General features: G+C 48.4%; 1 protein-coding gene across 5 annotated transcripts in view; it reads left to right on the forward strand.

The window, feature by feature from the left end:
• COL17A1 (collagen type XVII alpha 1 chain) overlaps nt 1-21419 on the forward strand; it is a 94207-nt gene that overhangs the window by 20067 nt on the left and 52721 nt on the right. For all 5 annotated transcript variants that reach the window (XM_048505954.1, XM_048505957.1, XM_048505956.1 and 2 more), the window contains 6 exons: nt 1649-1804; nt 2235-2306; nt 6390-6461; nt 7928-8005; nt 14590-14751; nt 17034-17123. In XM_048505954.1, the coding sequence (XP_048361911.1) occupies nt 1649-1804; nt 2235-2306; nt 6390-6461; nt 7928-8005; nt 14590-14751; nt 17034-17123 (630 nt within the window). The remainder of the gene's footprint in view (nt 1-1648; nt 1805-2234; nt 2307-6389; nt 6462-7927; nt 8006-14589; nt 14752-17033; nt 17124-21419) is intronic.

Genomic DNA, 21419 nt, shown 5'->3' on the forward strand with positions numbered 1-21419 from the left:
TGGGAAAGAGTCTGGCTGCAGTGGCATCTTGACACAAAATGGCGCCCAGGGCATGAAATGAGTTTTCTGCCCCCCACACTCCCCCCAGCCAGACGGGGTTAGTGGAAAACTCATTTCTTGTCCCTGGCTCCATGTTGTGTCGAAATACCACTGGGCCAATGCAGCCACATCCCCTCAGAACCATTAGAAGGGGGTTCTGGGAAGCCCAAACTGCCCCATTGGAGGGGAGCACCTCCCCTGCCCCTCCCGACAGCAGCTCTGGTGAGGAGATAATCTGCCTTGACACCACTTTCTGGTGCTGCCCCTCCCTTGCTGGAAGAGCCAAGTGGGCACTCAACCCGCCCCTAGCCCCCACTGCCTGAAGGACTCTACCGCAGCCGTGGCTGGCATCAGTGGCCTGGGAGGCACTGTGGGCAGGAGGGCTCAGATCAGGCCAGCGAAAGAGGAGGCCTGCTCAACCCCCACCCGAGCCCAGCTGGGCTGGGCCTGCACCCCCCATCAGTCGAAGCAAATCACTGCGGCTCTCTTCCTGGCGGTGGTGGGCGGCGCAGGAGTTAGGGGTCACCCTTCGGCCCATGCAGCTTTTGCTGGGTAACCTGCTGGAGGCAGTGTGGCGGTAACCCAGTGTCCTCCAGGGGACAGGTAGACTCCTGGGAGTGCTCCAGGGAAGCGGGGCCCTTGGCCCCCTCCCCCTTGCTCAGTTGGTGTGAGGCAGTGGAGGGCCATGTAGATAGCAGGAGCGCAGACTCCGCCTGGGAAACCCCAGTGCACCTCGGAGCATAGCGTAGGGCCTGGCCAAAACTCCAAGGTCGAGGGGGCCACCGGGGGGGAAGGAGGAGGGGTATGGAAGGCAATTTTATGCCCCCACATAGCCAAATCATTGACCCCACTTGTCCCCATGGGCCCTCTACCCTTGCCTGGCTGTATAGAGAGGGTACTAGGTGGATAGCAAGTAACAAGATCAAGCCAAGTGACATATAGCCAGCACCTTTGAGTTGGCATGAAAATATAGTAACTTCTTTATGGTGTAAATCTAAACACCTGTAGTTTCTGTAAGAGTGCCAGAATTATAAGAATGGTTCCAGTTATGTAGGTATCCCCATCAGATCATCTCCCTCCCTATCTGCTGAATGACAACTGGGCAAAAAAAAGTGCTAGAGACTTACTGCTTTAAAAAATTAAAAACTGGGATTCAGAGAACTAGGTGGATTGGTTAAATAAATTGTTATAATACTTCAGTGATCCAGCAACTGCAGGTTTTTTAAAAGCCCCGCAATGGCAGGAGTTGGCAACATTCATGGGGGACTGAGGCAAAGAAAATGGTGCCAATATAGGTGGAACCTTCAAAATCTGAACCTACCGATCCAAAAAGGTCGTATTAAACCAGGATCATGTCAAAATGGGGGGAAAGCTGGAAATATCGACTAAGGGACACTATGTGCATCTTCTTCCCTCTAAAACACCTGTTCAAAGTTTGGATGACAAATCAGACTCTGTGTGGACTGTGGAAACAATCCCTTAAAATATTTTTAGAATACCTGAATTTAATGTTTTTCATTGTGCAATTCATCTGAGATGCTTAGAGTATACCATCTATCAAATGCTATATCAATCTGATTTTTGATCTCCCTTATTGTTTTTCCTCCAGTATCAGGGACATACGATACAGCTATCTTGAATGCTGCCCTCCCACAATATATGTGGTCCTCCACCCTGCCTGCAGGGTCATCTCTTGGTGGTTACCATAACAATATGACCCAGAACTCATCGCTGATCAACACTGCAGCTCATTCTACTGGATCAGGTACCACGCATTGCAGAACCTTGGGCCTTTCCCCACTCTCGAGGATCCCCCCTATGCCGCACGCTGCTCTCAGCGCGCAGCATCCTGGGCGCGCACGGGGTCATCAAAAGACGCCATTTACAAGAGCGGCAGGCATGCCACACGCTGAGGGGGCACAAGAGGGGCAGCACTTCCCCCTGTCGTGGAAAGTGCCCCGGGACCCTGCGCTACTTGAGGAGAGTAGTGCGGGGCTTAAGGTAAGTGGGGAAAGGCCCCTTGTGGATGTTAGACATGATTTGGTGTCATTTTTTTCAGAATCACTTGTAATGATCTGCAAATTTCCCGTATTTCATCTCATAAGCATTTGCATATAATGCAGTTAGTAGTAAAAGTAATTTAAAAATATTAGGATAAGAAATTATATTACTGTATTCTTCACCTTCCCCTGCAGTGTTTGGAGTCCCAAACAATCTGGCTCCCAACTCCCCAACTCTGAATGCAGGCCTCAGCACCTCTTCAACAGGTATGTTTTTTCAATTGTTCCTCTTTATCTTTTCAAGAAGCTTGGGGCATTAGGAAAGCACGCTATAAGATTATTCTTCCTTCTCCAATCCCTTAAATTAGTGGCACCAGACATCAGATATACCAGGAGTAATCTAGTTTGCTTCAGTAGACTTACTCTGTATTTGGGGCTCTTTAAACAGCATTGTTCATGCTAACTGGATGGCTGGACATCTGGGATTAATATGTAGTTCTAGTTAGGTTAGGTTGTAGTTAAGTTAATTAATCTTTGGCTAACTGATAGTGTAGTGAGGTTAGCTATTATATAGGATTAACTTAGCATTAGGAATTTTTTACATATTATTGTTTAGCTGCTAGGTTAAATCCTTAGATAATTGTTAGCTGGGCTTATGGTATGTTTTTCTAGGTAGCGAGGATGTCTTTTGATTGTGCCCACAGGGAGGCCCAGGGTGGGTCAGGGATCCCGGTTGTTTGGGGACGTGGGAGGTATGGCGGTAGGCCCTGGCCAAATAAGAGACAGAGAGGGAGATATGGATTTGCTCGCTCTCTGTCTGACCTAAGGCCTATCCCCAAGGCTGCAGGTTGTGGGCTGTGGGCTAATTACTCTGCTCCTAGGCTGCTGTTGATAAATGCAAGGTCTATTAACAACAAATATGCTACCCTCCATGATTATCTTAGAGGGGAAGCGGCTGACCTTGTGTGTGTCACGGAAACCTGGGTGAGAGAGGGCGAGACAGTCGCCCTCAATAACCTCACACCGGATGGTTCCGTGGCAGTCCAGCAGTCTCGGACACAGGGCCGGGGGGGTGGCGTGGCGATGCTCATCCGAGATACCATCTCTTTCAGGACGTCCCCTGTCCCAGAGATCATGGGTTTGGAGTGTTTGGGCCTTCATTGGGATCACCCAGAGAGGCTGGCTGTCTTGCTAGTGTACCGGTCGCCTAGCGCACCGGCAAGCAGCCTGTCACGGCTCTTGGAGGTCGTCTCTGAGTGGGCGTTGGAGCACCCGCGCTTGATTGTGCTGGGTGACTTCAACGCTCATGTTGATTCGGCCTCCTCTTCAGTAGCTGCGGATCTAGTGTCATCCATGGCGACGCTAGGCCTCTCTTTGATTAACACCGGTGACCCCACCCATCAAGGAGGCCACACTCTGGACCTGATCTTCGCGGCAGGTGTGCATGTGGCCATATCCTCTACTGAAAGAGTGCCATGGTCTGACCACTACGTCCTGAAGGCTCGGCTTGATGCTCCTATGCCCCCCGTCTAGGCGACGGGCATATTTTAGCCCGCCCGCGGAGACTAATGGACCCGGAGCGGTTTCAGGATGCTCTGCGGGATTCCCCACCCACTGGTGGTACTCTCGATGAGCTGGTAGAGAGCTGGGATTCCAGACTATCTGAAGCCATTGAGGCTATCGCCCCAAGGCGCCCTCTCCGTACCCATGCCAACCCAGCTCCCTGGTATACTGAGGAGCTGAGAAGGATGAAGCGGGATCTGAGACGGCTAGAGCGAGGGTGGCGGCGGCTACTTGACGAGGAGTCTCGACACTTGTATAGATCGTTTATGAGGTCTTACGAGAGTGCAGTGAAGGATGTGAAGCGGACATATTTCGCTTCCACTATTGCTACGGCTAGTTCGCGCCCGGCACAATTGTTCAATGTAATTAGGACACTTACGACCTCATCCATAGGTCCTAAAAGAAATGAATTGGCATTAAGCTGTGAGGCATTTGCGGACTACTTCACACACAAAGTTCTGACTCTCCGCCAATCCCTTCCCGCTACAATTGACACAGTAAGTGAACTGGAGGCCCCTTGGCCGTCTTTGGGTCCTTGTTTGGACCACTTCAGCCACTCGACCCGACGGATGTGGACAGGATACTGGATGCTGTACGATCTACCACTTGTCCTTTTGACCCATGCCCTTCCTGGTTGGTGAAAGCTAGCAGGGAGGAGCTACGGAGCCACCTGTTGGATATTGTCAACAACTCCCTTGAGCAAGGAGTTTTCCCAGGTCGACTTAAAGAGGCAGTGGTCCGCCCGCTCCTGAAAAGACCGCTGTTAGATCCTCGGGATCCGGCCAATTACCACCCAGTTTCAAATCTTCCATTTCTGGGTAAGGTAATTGAGCGAGCAGTGGCGGAGCAGCTCCAGCGGTTCCTGGATGATGCAAACGTATTGGATCCCTTCCAGTCCGGCTTCCGCGCTGGTCATGGGACCGAGACGGTGTTGGTTGCTGTCATGGATGAACTCCGGCTTCACTTGGATAGAGGCGGTTCGGCGCTGCTGGTGTTATTAGATCTCACTGCAGCGTTCGATGTGGTAGATCATGACCTCTTGGTCCACCGCCTCGCTGGTATTGGAGTGCAGGGGTCAGCCTTGGGTTGGCTGGCTTCATTTCTCCAAGGCCGGGGACTGCAGGTGGCGTCGGGGGGAGAGAACTCCAGGCACCATCCCATAATTTGTGGGGTGCCGCAGGGGGCGATCCTCTCCCCGATGCTTTTTAACATCTACATGCACCCCCTGGCAGGTTTAGTCCGGAGTTTTGGGCTGCAGTGCCATCAATATGCAGATGACACGCAGCTCATGTTCATGATGGAGGGCCAACTGTCTTCGGCCCCTGATGCTCTCCAGCGTTGTTTAGACGCTGTTGCTGGTTGGTTGAGTGCGAGTCGGCTGAAGTTAAATCCTACAAAGACGGAGGTCCTGTGGCTGGGTCGGGGAGAGTGTCCGGAGCCCTTTGGCCTGCCTATGCTGCATGGTGAGGCACTTCAGCTTGCCCCATCGGCCAAAAGCCTAGGGGTGATCCTGGATCCGGCTTTGTCGCTGAAGGCCCAGGTCACCCGAGTGGCCCAGACGGCTTTTTACCATCTGCGGCAGGCACGGCAACTGGCCCCGTACCTCTCCCGTTCTGACCTAGCAACGGTGATCCATGCAACGGTCACCTCCAGGTTAGACTACTGCAACTCGCTCTACGCGGGCTTGCCTTTGGCCATGATCCGGAAATTAAAACTCATTCAGAATGCAGCAGCCAGGCTGCTTACTGGCAGTTCGAGCAGGGATCATATTACACCGATCCTATACCATCTGCACTGGCTGCCGATTGAGTTCCGGATTATGTTTAAAGTGTTGGTTCTGACCTTCAAAGCCGTTCGTGGTCTTGGACCTGCATACCTGAGGGACCGCCTCTCCCCATATTGCCCCAGCAGGCCCCTCCGCTCCTCGGAGGAGGACCTACTCGTGATCCCTGGCCCCAAAATGATCAGGCTGGCCTCAACGAGGGGCAGGGCTTTTTCAGCCCTAGCCCCTACCTGGTGGAACAGGCTCCCTAGGGAGATCAGGGCCCTGCGGGACTTACAGAGTTTCCGCAGGGCCTGCAAGACAGACCTGTTCCGCCAGGCGTTTGGCCAGCCTGGTTAAAAAACAAAACATCTACCATGTCATCTGGCCTCCCGTGGGCACAAGGGGGGGAGGGGAGTAGTTATACGCCATCCACATTTTAAAATGGGTTCTGTTTTTATATAATTGATATAAATTATGTTTTAATTTAATGATTGTTTTAATCTGTTGTGAACCGCCCTGAGCCCTCAGGGGGAGGGCGGTATACAAAACTAATAATAAATAAAAAAAATAAAATAAAATAAAGTAATATAAACTTGTATCAGATCAATTAAGCCATCTGGTGTAGTGGTTGAGCTAGAATCTGGGAAATGCAGGTTCAGATACCCACTATACCATGGAAACTTGCTGGGTGACCTTGGGCCAGACACACATTCTCAGCCTTGACCCTGGCAAGTTTCTGGATGGAAGATGTGTAAGGAATAATGAGTATGTGACTTGGAGGCAGTCAATGGCAAACCACCTCTGAACATCTCTTGTCTTGAAAATCCTCCAGTGTCACTCTAAGTCATCTGTGACTTGACAGCAAACAAAAAAAAATCGAAGACACATTGAACCAATCAGTTTGCTGGTACTGTATTTCAAAGCTTTTCAATATATGGAAATGGTGCTCCAAAGGGAGACATTGTGACTGTGTTTGTTGTTTTTATAAATGTGAACCTCATCTTAGGATATTTTCTTTTTAGTATTTGGTGTCCAAAACAACCTGGCTCCAAGCACATTTGCTACAACCAATAGTGGAACCACAACCTCATCAGGTCAGTAACTCCTATTATTAACCTATAAGTAGGGGCCTGTGAGAGAAGTGTGTGTGTTTCATCCTTTCTCTCACCTTGCTGGCCACTTGCAGCTAAACTGCCCACTTTCAGGGCTGCAATCCTCCCCCCACCCCACACATTTGCCTGCAGAGCTGGTGGTGAGGAGGTGGCAGTTTTCACTTCTCCCCAGATAGTACACACAGTGTCAAAGAAATATCACCAGGTGGGGAAAGGGAATGGTAAATGGATGTTCACTGTAGGTGCTTTGGTTTTCTTCTCAGTCCAAATGTCCCATCACCAAGTACCTGCAATCTCCATCCATCCTCTTCTTTCTTTCCTTATGATGGGATGGAGGGAGGGGTGGTCATAGCAGCCGTCGCCTTGACAGTGATGAACCATCCAGTGTCCATGGCCACCACTAGCTTTTCCTCGCAGGAGGTGAGGAAGGCAGAAGGAAGGGCAGCTATGGCAGCCGAAACATCACCAATGCTCAGCAAATGCTTTCCCCAGTGCTCACACTGGACATTGCGATTCTGGAGGCAGTGCTTCTCCAGTTTGGGAAATCATTTAACACCCCCCAGTTGTTTTTAAAATGTTTTAATGTTTAAAAAGTTGTTTTTAAAATTGTGATTTTTCTGCTAACTGAGGGTTCCCTTAGTGTTGGAGAATAATGTCCCCTGTGTGAACGTGGCCCCATTTACCAGGTCTATCAATCTGCACTGGGGTCAGGTTCAGAAATAGGTACTAGGGTCTGGCAAAGATTAATTTTTTAAACAAAGAAGTGCACATATAGGTGAGGAGGCCTAATCTCCATCCTTATTTTGTTGCACTCTGGAGTTAAGCTAATTTTTAATATCAGAGGCATGCTGGGAGAAAAATCCTAAAAACTGTAGGAAGGAGGAACAAGAAAAGGATTTTCTTTCCCTAACTGATTTGCTTTTTTGTATAAAAAAGATAGACATCCCCCAATCACCTGCTTTGCACATGAACCAATTGATACATAAAAACATAAAACATCCCAAATGTATCTGGTTTGACCCTGAAAGTCAAGCAGAACTGTGATGCAGAAGATAACCTGTCTGCAGGTTCAACTAAAACTTTGATAGTTAGAATGTGGTTTGTAAAGGGCCAAATCATGAATGACAAACTTGTGCAACTTACTGATGAAAGTCAGTTTTCAAATAATATTAACATTGGCTTATATTTTGCCATGAAGTACCCCCTTTTTCCTTTTTTATGCCAATCAATCAAAACAGTCATTGTCTCCTCAACAATCAGAACATGCTGATATTGAGGTATTATTATAATTATTAATTAGTACTTCTTCCTATGTTCCTTTATTTCCTATTTGGTGCTACCAGTGCTGGGGGAGGCATCCATACAAAACTCTCCATTTGGTTTCTAGTAATTTGAAGAAATGAGCTGAAGAAGTGTTGTCTCTCTTCCCCCCCCCCCCTCCCTTTTAGCAACATACGGAGTAAAGAAAAATACTACTCAGAGCTCTGGTGTGACTAGTACTGGTGTTTCCACCTCATCTACAACAGGTGAGTCTGCCTCTTGTCTCACACACTGTGGAAAATGCTCTCCACATAATCAGTGGGATTTTTTGCATTGGATAGCCATACACAAGTATGTAATTGTCATGTGTATGGGGAGGGGTAGAATAGAATAGAATCTTTATTGGCCAAGTGTGATTGGACACACAAGGAATTTGTCTCCGGTGCATATGCTCTCAGTGTACATAAAAGAAAATACATTTGTCAAGAATCATAAGGTACAGCACTTAATGATTGTCATATAGGTCTAGTAAGCAATCAGGAAACAATCAATAGTAATAAAAACATAAAATGTAAAATCATAAAATAAAATGAAATGTCAGCACAGGGTTTACCACCTGTCACTAGTGATTTTACAGACCCTTACAATCCTTGCAATCTCCTTACAATCTCCTTACAATCTCAGCCAATATTATTCATGGTGTTAACAGCATTTCTGTGCTCGCTGAAAGGAAGCAGGGAATCACATTTTACCACAGACTGTATTTGACTGTAAAATCAGTATGACAGACTTTTTCTTCGAAGTTTTGATCCCATCTGCAATAAAAATACAACTAAAATAATTCTAAACTTCCACCTACAAAATAATTACTGTGTGGGACAGGGCCAGTTTAGCTGAATGCCGGTGGAATAATGACCAAACTGATTATTAACTGTCATAAGTATGACAGACGTTTTACATACTTCTTTATCATGCAGAATATAATTTCATTTTTGTTTTTTCCCAGTTTATCTAAACTTTCCATTAATTGCTTTGTCATTGAACACCTGATATAATAATTTAAACAACTTTAAAAAGAGAATGTTTATGAAAATGATCAGATTAATCAAAGGCCCACTTAATGCATTGTTTCTGTCAGACATTGGCAGTACAATCCTATGCAGCATTAACTCTGCTAAGCCCAATATCTGTAATTATTAACACATTTTTATTTTAAAGATATCCTCTGAGAAAAAAGGATCTCTGGTGATCCTACAGATCTATTTTGCTGGCATGGGTGTGTGTCACAAAACCAAAAGGAGTCTCTTGAGTCTTAGACCTTTCAAAGTCAAACATGTCTCTGGCCCCCTGTTTTGCACCTAGCATGGCCTAACCTAATTAGAACTGCCTTCAGCTGAAGCAGAGTTCTGAGGACCTGAAGATGCTTGCTCATTACAGTTTAACATTTTAGTTGCTGCCTTAGTTGCATTTGAATTTAGGCTAGAAAGGACGTTTCTCTGGTTGGTGACATTGTTGAGCACCAAGAAACCCCACCATTGGCTATGTTGTTAACCGTATTGTCCACTAGATGCAGCTGTTGCTGTTGGAGGTTTTTTTAAAAAAAGGCATTACATGTTCAGATGGTGGGAGACACAATTTGTCTTCTCCAGGATGAAATTTGTAACAATTTCCCTTGAAGTGGATCAGCGTCTGATTTACACCAGGCTAACTGCAAAACCAAATCTAATGTGTTCAATTTCAACTTTGTGCTAGAAAATTTCCACATGGGGAATAAATCAAAACACAGAGATAATTTCCACTTGCTAGTTGACTGAATGATAGACAGAATTCCTTTATAGCTTCAGAGCATTCCCAGTACTAATAGAAATATTTGACAGAGCAGTATTAGTACTGTGACCATTCGTCCCGTTTTCGGCGGGACGTTCACGCTTTTTAACAATTAGTCCCTCGTCCCGAGGGGTTTTAGAAAAGTCCCGATTTTTGAAGGCTGCAGCAACCATTTGTTGTTACATTTTCTTCAGTTCGGGGAACCGGTTGTTAAAGATTAACTTCAACACCTTTGATGACTCTCCCTTAGTTCTGCAAACTGCCGGTTAATGATTAATTTCACCTTCAACTGACCCAGCATGTCTGTTAATGATTAATCCCCCTCCCCCACCATGGGAGGTAGTGTTGAGAGGCTCTGTTTTAAAAAGTATCTCCAAGGAAGTAGCCGCTTGAGGAAGAGCGCCCACCTGCGCCAACCAGCGAGGCGGGCAGGAAGGCAAAAAGCCAGCGGCACGGCCTGGCGAACTGGCGAGGGATGCATACACCCTGCTGCTTACAGGGCGGGCGAAGATGGGTCCGCCATCTCAGCCCTGGCCGGCCACCCGAGAGGCGCCCGCCTCGCCAACCAGCGAAGCGGGCAGGAGGCTAGGGCCAGCCGCACGACCTGGCGAGGCCCAGGCGAGGGATGCATACCCTGCTGCTTACAGGGCGGTAGAAGATGGGTCAGGCGGCTCAGCCTGGCAGAAGCTACCGGGAAAGCGCCCTACGCGCAACCAGCGAGCCGGGCAGGAAATAGACCTCTTGACGCGGCCTGGCCCGGGCCAGGCGAGGGATGCGCCCTGCCTGCTGCTTACAGGGCGGATCTAAGATGGGTCCAGCGGCTCAGCCTGGCCGGCTACCGGAAAAGCGCTTCGCGCCTGGCCAACCAGCGAAAGGCGGGCAGGGAGGCTGGAAGCCCAGGCGAAGAACGCATTCCAGGCCGGCCGCTGGCAGTGGATGCGCCCACCCTGCTGCTTGCATGGTGGACGAAGATGGGTCCAGCGGCCTGGCCGGCCACCGGAATCGTCACCGCATACCAGTGCAGGCGGAGCAGGAGGCTGTGGGCCCAGCTGCACGGCCAGGCCGGCAGCGGGCAGTAGGGATGCGCCCGCCCTGCTGCTCTGTGCAGGCTACGGGCGAAGATGGGGTCCGGCGGCTTTCGATTCCTCGGCCGGCCGCTGGGAAAGCGCCCGCCACCGCAACCAGCGCAAGGCGGGCAGGAGGGCTGGCCTGCAGCACGGCCAGGCCGGCCGCGGGCAAGGGATGCACCCGCCCTGCTGCTTGCAGGGCTGGTTGAACATGGACCCGGCGGCTTCGGCCCGGCAACGGGCCGCTGAAACCACCCGCCAGGGAAACTGCCCTTCGCACCGCCCGGGCAACCGCCATCGCCCCGCAACCAGCCGCAGGCGGGCAGCGAGGCTGGGCCAGCTGCACGGCCAGGCTGGCCGCTGGCAGTGGATGCGCCAGCCTCTGCTACGGTATGCCGGACGTAAGATGGGTCCACGCGGCTCGGCCTGGCCGACCAGCTGGAAAGCGCCTCACCTGGCCAAACTACAGCGAGGCGGGCAGGGAGGAAACCGGCCAGCGGCACGCCAGGCGGCAGCGGGCAAGATCGCCACTTCCCTGCTGTTTGCAGGCCGGGCCAGATCGGCGGCTCGGCCTGGCCAACCGCCAGTTCTCCGCCATCGCCAGCCAATACGGCGGGCGGGAAAAATAATATGGGCCAGCGGCGTAAGGCGACCTCGGGCAAAGGGATAAGCCATACTGCTGTTTGCAGAGTACGGATGAAGAATGAAGTCGTGACTCGGCCTGGCTGACGCCGGGGAAGCCCGCCTGCAGCCAGCGAGGTGGGCAGGAAGAGCCCTTATGCGGCCAGGCCGACGCGAGGGCAAGGGATAGCCCGCCCTGCTGATTTTACAGAGGCGGACGAAGATGGTCGGCTGACCGGCCTGGCGGCCTTGAAGCGCCCGCCCGCTTCGCAACCAGCGAAGGCGGGCAGGGGGGGCTGGAAGCCGATGGCGGCCAAGCTGGCAGCAGCAGACGAGATCGCCCGCCCTGCTGCTGCAGAAGCGGTTGGCGTCGTAATGGGCGGCTCGGCCTGGCCGCCGCAGAAACCGCCAGCCTGCCAACCAGCAAAGAGGCATGGGCAGGAGGCTGGGCCAGCGGCCGCGGCCAGAGCACGGCGCGAAGACGGGATCGCCACGCCCTGCTGCTTACTGGAAGCGGGCCGAAGATGAATACGGCGGCTCGGCCTGGCGGCCGAAACCGCCCGCCTCACAACCAACAGGCGGGCAGGAGGCTGCGAGCCCGCGGCATGATAGCCTGGCCGGCCGCGTGCAAGAGATGCACCAGCCCTGCTGCTTGCAGAGGCCCGGACGAAGTCGGGCTCGGCCTGGCACGGTAGCCGCCAGGAAAGCTTTTCCCACCTTAGTAGGAAAGTGAGAGTGGGTCATGGCAGAAACACCAGGAGATTATTGGAGCTTGTTCCCTCCTGGCTATTAAAAGTAAGTGACTGAGTTTTTGTTAAGCGTTCTGCCCTGATGGCATGGGGATGGAGAGGGCACAGTCGGGTTGCCCATGCCTGGTTTCTGCTGGTAAAACCTTCTGCCTCTGGTACCCATGGGGATGGAGAGGGCACAGTTCTGCCCATGCCACCTGTCATTTCTGCTGGCAAAACTTTCTGCCCTGGTGCCATGGGGATGGGAGGGCAGAGTTTGGCCAGTGCCTGGTTTCTGCTGGCAAAACTTTCTGCCCTGGTGGCATGGGGATGGAGAGGGCACAGTTTGCCCATTCCTGGTTTCTGCTGGCAAAACTTTCTGCACTGGTGCCATGGGGATGGGAGGGCAGAGTTTGGCCAGTGCCTGGTTTCTGCTGGCAAAACTTTCTGCCCTGGTGCCATGGGGATGGGAGGGCACAGTTTGGCCAATGCCTGGTTTCTGCTGGCAAAACTTTCTGCCCTGGTGGCATGGGGACGGAGAGGGCACAGTTTGCCCATGCCCGGTTTCTGCTGGCAAAACTTTCTGCCCTGATGGCATGGGGACGGAGAGGGCACAGTTTGCCCATGCCCGGTTTCTGGTGGCAAAACTTTCTGCCCTGGTGCCATGGGGATGGGAGGGCACAGTTTGGCCAGTGCCTGGTTTCTGCTGGCAAAACTTTCTGCCCTGGTGGCATGGGGACAGAGAGGGCACAGTTTGCCCATGCCCGGTTTCTGCTGGCAAAACTTTCTGCCCTGGTGCCATGGGGATGGGAGGGCAGAGTTTGGCCAGTGCCTGGGTTCTATTGCCAAAACTTTCTATCCTGGTGCCATGGGGAGGGGAGATTTTGCTATAATCTGGCAGAAAAATAAGTGAGGGATCTGTGAATTTGGAACTCCATTTTGTACTGTAGTGGCACCAAAAAGCATAGGATCCCGCTTATTGGGGGGGGGGGGGGTGGGGGGTAGTCTGTGCATATGAACATAATGTGTGATGTGAAGGTGAATTTGGGGTTACCCAGTGCAAAAATCCTGAGAGTCCATGAGGATCTGACTTTGAACCTACCATGAATTGCCATGGAGCAATGGCATGCAGGATTATTATGTTCAGGGACATGTGTCTAGGGTATGAGCTGTGGGATGTTCTGGTGGATTTTGGGGTGACTAAGTGGAAGAATCAAGTGAGGGATCCGTAGTGTTTTTCAAGTAGGTTTTGCACCACTCACGGCACCATGAAGCGTGGACTGTCAATGTGATTGATTGTGTTTATACATGTGGCTAATGACTGGAGTTGTGGGATGTTCTGGTGATTTTTGGGATGATTTTAGTGCAAAAAAATCATGAGGATCCATGATGATGTTTTCAAGCAGGTTTTGTGCCACTGCAGCACCACAGAGCATGGGATGCGTGATTGTTTTGGTGCTTCCTGCAGAATAAGACATGTTCTATAATTTTATGGTGATTTCATTTCATTCCAGTGTAAAAATCATATGAATTCATGATGATCTGTTTAAAATCATCTGCATCTGGTTTTTACCCAGATTTGTGAGTTTGGGCATGTTCTATAATGTGATGGCCACTTTGAGATGACCTGCTGCAAAAAAACTTTTTTTGTCATGGTGGAGGAGGGCGGTTGCCGGGGGGCGGGGACACTTATATTTTGGCCCCAGGCTCAATTTTCCCCCTATGCCACGCCTCTGGCAGTCGCGGCAGCCTCCTCTTTCCTGCGCCAAGTGCACACTGCCTTCTGGGGCACTCCCTGTTTCCCGCCCTGTGCTCTTTCGCCAACACCGGTCAATGGCGTCCCACTTTACCAATGTTAAAATCTGGTCACCTTAGTATTAGGGAAAATATTCCTTCTCGGGATTTGTAACTCTTTCACTCCTGCATAACTTCCTGTTGTAACCCTTTTATCTGCTTCTGCATTACTGATGTTGACATTGGCAATAACTTCTATTATTTCTGATTAAAAGATATCAGACTCTCTACAGTTAATATAGGAGAAAAATTACCACCAAATGTTGAAGTGAATATATTAGACTGAGATGAGTTGTTGGAGGAAAAGGCTAAATGACTTCAGCAGTTCTGATTTGGGATGCCGTCTCCTCACCAGTTTTGGACCAGGTTGCCCTTTCAATCTTCAGTAAAGATCTTGTACCTTTAGCAAGGACAAGAGGCATGAATTCAATAGGTGGGCTTTTCCAAGCATGGAGATACATTGGAAATATTTATGAAAACTGCCATCAACCTTTCAAACTTCTTTTTAGGTGATATGAATCATGCCAGAGAACAGTCCATTTTTATTTTTTTCAATCCAGAATGTTAGGAGTTGTAAAGCACTTTCTGGGAATTAAATGCCAATGTTCAGGTCCCAAATACATAATTCCACTCTACTGAGGTAATAGTGGTGTGTTCATTTGGTACAAGAAGCCTTCCTCCCATATAAGAGGCTCATCTTGAAGCTGAAAAATAATGAGATTTCTTTTTGCCACATATATGACAGGCTGATGCACATCAGCCCCCCATGATCATTTCTCTTGTATTAGCTTCTGCTTTTGGCTTGCCTTCCAGCCACGGGTACGGTTTCCCAGAATGATGACATCCTACGCAAGGACTGTAAATTTGTGCTCCTTGAGAAAGAGAATGTGGTTCCTAAGAAAGAAGTGGAGCTGCTGATCATGTCAAAAGACAGTGGGAAAGTGTTTAGTGCATCCAGCACTGGTCTCAACGGAGGTCTGTTTTCACATTTCACATGCTGTCACAGAACACTCTCTCACATGACCATACTGGTGACTTACGCTCAGTTCACATTACATCACAGTAGTATCAGAACCACTTCCCTTAGCTTAGTCACATGGCATTTCAGGAAGGTTTGAAAGAAGGTAGCATTGGTAGATTCTGCACAGCATAAATATAACATCTTTAGAACGTTATAAAAAGATCCGTTTTGGGATTTTGTGTTCCCCCAGCATGGGAGAACACAAGAGTTGCCAGTCAAAATGGATCTTTCTTCCTGCCTGCTACATTGAACTCTTGTTATTTTCACAGGGGCACTCACCATTTTGTGTGCTGCAACAGATTTCCCCCTCAAAGGTTTCTTCTGCTTGCAGCTTATCCATTTGCAATTTCGCGCTATAAAATGTAGATGAATAAAGTTTATTTAGCTTAGCGATCCTGTGCACATGTTGTTTTTCCTTTTTTGTTTTGAGGGGGCCATCTGTGAAGCTACAGCGACACAACTGGAGAAACTGCAATATGTATATATTTGTGTTGCTGTAGCTTCACAGACGGCCCCCTCTAAACAAAAAGAAAAAACAACAACAACACGTGCATGGGATCTCTATGCTAAACAAACTTTATTCATCTACTTTTTACAGTGAAATAGCAAACGGATGAGCTGCAAGCAGAGGAGACCTCCGGGGGGCGGGGGATCTGTATTGATAATCTAATGCAACACACAAAATGGTGGGCACAAGCAGCAGAAACAAAAGTGAGAGGTTTGGGAGGGTGAAATAAAGTGTTTCTTGCCTGCTTTTGTTTGCTCAGCAGGCTGGAAGCATCCTCAACCTGGGTTGCGGGAGAAAGATTGCTAGTTTAGCGATTTCTGAAAAAAACGTGTTGAGAGAAATAAAATGGGCTGAACTTGATTTGGAGAAGAGAACTGTGTGACATTCTTCTGCAAAACACTATTTATAATGTCCTAAAGACATTATGTTTGTGCTGTGCAGAATACACCATTGTTTACTTTTCATTGTAAGATATCTTACCTGCAGTCTAAAAAGTTCTCCAGGCATCTCATCATCAGTTACAAGAAATACAATAAAACCAATAAAATGAAACTCAGGGGGGTGAGATCCAATGACTCCCTTCCACTTAGTGAAGAGTCTTTCTTTCCCTCCTCCAGATCAAGGCTCCTTAATTAGTTCAAAAGTGTTATTATATCCAATACATTAATTATAAAATGAAAATCAGTAACATTAGAATTCCAATATTAATTTTTTCAGCCAAATAAGAGCAGGAACAGCCGATAAGGAGGACAACAGAAACATAATCCAGAGTTTAAGTATCACTGCATACCTGTGAAAATTTTAAAAAGCCATCACCTGGCACCTAATACACAGATGGGTAAATAGCCATTGAATGTTTGTAGGGAGGAACTTTCACAGATGATGTGCAATTCCTCACTCTAGTAATGATGTTTCCCAGTTGATTCCTTCCTAAGCACATCTTGCCCCCTCTGCCGCATTCCTGCACTAATGTGAGTTGGTGCTATTGTAAATTTGAATGAGCAACTTTTCAATGTTTGGCTATGCTCACTTAGCCTCATTTAGTTTCAGGGCATGGAGATTCCCACCAAAGTATTTATAGAGTCTGTGTGGACACACTGTGGGGATCAAACAAAATATTCTCCTATGCCACTTCTGGTTTACTACCCTGATATGAAGACCCTGATCTGAAACCTCTCATTGAAATATGTTCTCAGGGCTTATTCACCTGATCCTGCTACTTATATCGTTTAATACATTTGCAAGTTCTGATTCACAGTCTGTGAACAACCATTTGTGCCTATCTTTTGTTGTGTGCAAAAACTACCGGACCACGGTTACACAATCTGGAAAACCCACAATAGTCAGTTATCCATCTATGAATTGTGCATTGTAAACGGGTAACATCAGTACTCTTCTCATTGCCTCCCAAAAATACATTCAGCCTGATCAAGTCTCTCAAGATATTGGTAATGGAAAGTGCTGTCAAGTTGCAACTTATGGTGACCCCATGGTCAGGGCCTCCACAGATAAGACTTTGTTAATTTCATGCAAATTACCGAATGAGATATATGTACTGATCAACATGGTAAGTAGTGGCTTAACATTTCTAGTAATGTGATTCTAGAAGACCTAGAATAAGAAAATAAATAAGAGAGACGTTTGTTTTACTGTTCATGGAACTAGGGCAATTTATACAAGCTGAAAATGATGTCTATTTAGTATCAAAAAGTGTTTTTGACTCTACAGGTTATTGTACTGAGGACACCCTGAAGAAAGAAAAGCAGGCTATTTCTTCCTCTTATGCTGGAGATTCCTTCCTCAAATCAGACACAAATGGTAAATCTTTTATTCTCTGCCTGATGTGAAAAATTAGGGGCCTTTCATATGTAACATTTTTTTTATATTGGTAGAAATACATGTATGCATCTGAGTAAGCAATCATTCCCAAGAAGAGTGCATCTGTTTTGTCTGTTCTGCAAACTCTCTGATAACTGTTTCCAAACACACATTCACACAGAGGCTCATTCCGCACATGCAGAATAATGCACTTTCAAACTGCTTTCAGTGCTCTTTGAAGCTGTGCAGAATGGCAAAATCCACTTGCAAACAGTTGTGGAAGTGGTTTGAAAACACATTATTCTGCGTGTGCGGAAGGGGCCAGAGAGAGTCTTTTTCCTCTACACTGAAGGATACCTGTGCAAGAATAGGGCTTTGTCAAGTGCGTACCAGAATGCATTTTAGGGACAAAAAAACCTTCCCACTTGATCCCATCAAACCTTGAAATAACTATATCTTTCTCATGTCTATACTCTGTGTGGCTGCTTTTGCACCATTTTAGGACTTCTTTTCCCCCTCTTGAAGTGTCCTAACCAATCATAGATCAGGTTGTGAATGTGAAGACATCACAGTGCTATGTAGTCTGTCAGATCTGGTTATGTGTTGATATTATTGACAGCAAATAAATCCAATCTAGAGTGAAGGCAGTGCATTTTGTTGAATCACCCTTATTCTAAGTGTGTAATTTGATTTTTGTAATCACTTTGTAACTACCATAACATTTGCAAAAGGAAAAGGCAGTTTTCACCATTGCTAGAAGCAACCCCAATTTTTTAAAGAAAATTTTATTTTTTTTGAAGCAACCCCACTTTCACACTGACTTAGAAAACCTTCACTACATATACATATGTACATGTCTACATGTGCAGTTGTTTTCCTATATTCTGCTGGTCCTATGCAGCAAAAACTCAGCTGTGAAGTGGTACTCCACACAGTGAAAATAGAACATTTTGAGGCAGGAAATAAAATGTTCCCTCTGTGGAGTTCAACATGGGTTTTTCTTCAAATTGTTTTATGTAGTCGACCCACGTGGTCAGCGCAAGAACGAGACGAGACGCGGAGATAACATCTGGTGGAGATCGCCAGCAGCGGGAGCGCGGAGGTCCGTGTTCCTAGCGAGTCTCCCGCGTGCTGGTTCCTGGCACCTTTTATTGTGATCCTATCGGGGGCGTGTAGAAGGGAGGAACGGGGGGAGTTCCGGGAGAGCGGGAGGTCGGGAGATCATCATGTGATGCATGATCTCACCTGGCTACGTGCGGAGAGGAGCGTAAGCGTCTGAGCCTAATCCTCACCTGGGGGCAAGACCATTGTCCCTGCGCCCGGTGACTGAGCCAGACAGTTCATGACCCGTGACTCATAGGGGAATGAGAAGTGGGGGTGCGATGCGACCAGAAGGCCGTAGGAGCGTAGGTGTTCCAGCGCTCGACCACGGTGCTGCTGGGTCAGCGGTGCACTACTACATTTTATTTCCAGCCTGAAAATTTTTTACATGAATCTTCTTCTTTAGTGATTCTTTTCTGGAAATGGTTTTCTGGAAGCAATTCTTTTGTGGAAGTATTTTCACTTGCTGTGTGGATCTCTTTAAAATGTTTCACACGCTGCTCTGTAGTCCCCAGACTTCCTCATTGGTGCCATATTCTGAGCTTGCACCGACTGTCCCATACTGTATTTATGCCCTTTTTTAAATTGGGGTTTGGGACTCATGTCTCTGTAGTTTTGAAGACATGACCAGAGGCGTTCCTCCCATTGGGAAAAGTGGGCAGCTGCCCAGGGCACCACCTTGTGGTGGGCGACAAAATTGCAGGTTCGTTTGTGGGGGATTTTGTATTTTCAGTGTTTTTTCCGTTTTTGGCCTGCAGGGGGTGCAGATTTTAGGTTAGCAGCACCAAAATTTCAGGGATTTTTTGGGAGACTCTCCTGATGATATGACACGGGTTTGGTGAGTTTTGGTTTAGGGAGTTTATGGACTCCCAAAGGGAGTGCCCCCATCCCTCATTGTTTCCAATGGGAGCTAATAGGAGATGGGGGCTACACCTTTGAGGGTCCATAACTTTGGACCCCCTGAACCAAACTTCACCAAACCTGGGTGGTATCATCAGTAGGATCTCACGGAGATACTCTGAAATTTTGGTGCTGCTATATTAATAATTGCACCCCTGACAACTGGCACCCCCTAAATTTCCCCAGATTCTCTTTTTAAATCCACTCCCTTCCTGCCAATGCTTGTTTTCTTTCTTTCTTTTATTCTCTCAATGCCTAATAAAGGTTGTTGTTGTTGTTGTTGTTGTTATTATTATTATTATTATTATTATTATTATTATTATTATTATTATTTAGGTTCCACCGTCGTCGGCGCCCGGAGATGCGGCGCAGGTGTTGGACTTCGTGATTAACGACAGTCTTGGTGATAAGGCGAGGCGCCGGCGGAAGGAGGGTTTGGGCAGCCGGGTCCCCAGTCAGCGCTCATAAGTTACTTGATGGATGAAACGCATTCATAAAAGGGGCTTAAGCCAGACTCATGCGAGGAAGATACCAGGGGCTTTAAGCGAGGAGCAGAGCAGGAGCTTAGCAAACTCCAGAAGCTCTGTTGCCTTGCAGGCAGAAAGATAGAGAGGCGTTAGCAGCGGCAGCAAACTGCTCCCAGATGTTGGTCTGAGTGAAAGCTTCGTCAGAATTGGCGATTGCCATACGGCAGAGGCAGCAAAGCAGGCTGAAACAAAGGATGGTAACGCCGGAGTTGGCGTGATGACTACAAAGAAGGCGGCTGACAAAGTTTTACCGGCGTCACCGGGGAATTGCTTGGCCTTACTGGCGGCGCCCAGCAACTCTTGAAGCTTAGCTGTACTTTGACCAGGTCATCCGGGTCTTTGGACGTCTGGTATTTCGGCGTTCCACGTTGAGGCGGCTGGGCGGGATCCTTCAGAGATGTGTTCCATCTCTGGGATGGGGGTTGGTTTCCTCCGCAAGCGCCATTCCATGGGCTGGCCGATCATAAGCGAGAGTCCCGAATCCATGCGGGAGGCTGTGAGAATAAGGAGTTGAAGCACACCCCTTCCCAGGTTATAGGAGGGCGAGTCCCGCCAGGCTGGAGTTCGTGAGGTGGCGGGAGATAAGGATCAGTTTTTTATTCCGAGTTAGAGTTTAATGTGTGAGGCTATTTGCAGACTGCGTGTAGTTGAAGGTTGCTTTAATCTGAATTCTACTGGGGCCGCCTATCCCTCTTTCTTAAAATTATTATTATTTGACGAGGAGGGCAGATTTAGGCGGACCCTATAGAGAGTAATGGAGTATCTATCTTAATCAATGAGAATGCGAAAGGGGCTTTTAGAGCTCTTTGGGGTTGTGGAGTATAGCGTCAAGGGAACAAGGCATTCAAGGCGGTTGAAGGCAGAGGACTCACACACATATGCAGAGGGAGGTTTTCCTTGTAAAAAGGAAATGTACTACCGTGACCTTGGTAGCCCAACGCCAGAAGGCTGAATGGACACTAAAATTTTTGTGATGAGATTATCTTGGGGAGATACTTGAAACTTTCCCACTCCTTAAAGAGGCGGTTTCGGCCAAAGCGTCTTAGAAGTGATGATAGTGCTATAATACCATATGACCACTGGAAGCTAAACTGGTTTATTAGTGAATTTGGAGGCAGCCTGGCACTGCAGAGCTGGAAGGATGCCAATGTCACCAGCGGTGCCTGCGGAATCAGGGGCCGGGCCCAGATTTTTAATCCGGGGAGGAGCCAGTCAGCCGGTGGCCCTCCGCTCTCTGCTGGTTGAAGATGGAGGGAAAAGAGAGAATTAGATTTCCCTCTTGCGGAAGTTGAAGGCAATTCGGATTGTCGGGATTAGTGATCTGCGTGATGGATTTGCTTATCCATCCCAAGACTAAGATGCGTTTGACCCGGAGCTCATGAGGAATCTACCCAGAGATTAACATGGATGTCCAAGGCGATGGGAAGTACCGTGAAGACTGTAGAAACAGTCTAAGGCTCAATGGACCGTGTGGATGCTCCGTCTGGCAGCGGTTTGTTTCCCCACCCCCCCCCAGATGTGCGGGCAAGCCTACGGTCGTGCTGGTCAGGCCACTCGGCAATGCAGATGACCAGTCACATCAGCGCCCGGTGTCTACCAGGCCAGCCCTTAAACATGCATCCCTCTATAGCAAGCTCAGGTGCGAGTGGGAGCTTTCCGATGGTGTGTTTCCATTTCCTTTGATAATTGGTGCTAGCTCGCCATGTTGGCTGCAGGGCTTATGCGCCTTTATTGGAGTGCGAAACGGGCAGCGCATGGGGGCAGAAGG

The sequence above is a fragment of the Sphaerodactylus townsendi genome, linkage group LG08 (assembly GCF_021028975.2).
Source record: "Sphaerodactylus townsendi isolate TG3544 linkage group LG08, MPM_Stown_v2.3, whole genome shotgun sequence".
Taxonomy (NCBI): domain Eukaryota; kingdom Metazoa; phylum Chordata; class Lepidosauria; order Squamata; family Sphaerodactylidae; genus Sphaerodactylus; species Sphaerodactylus townsendi.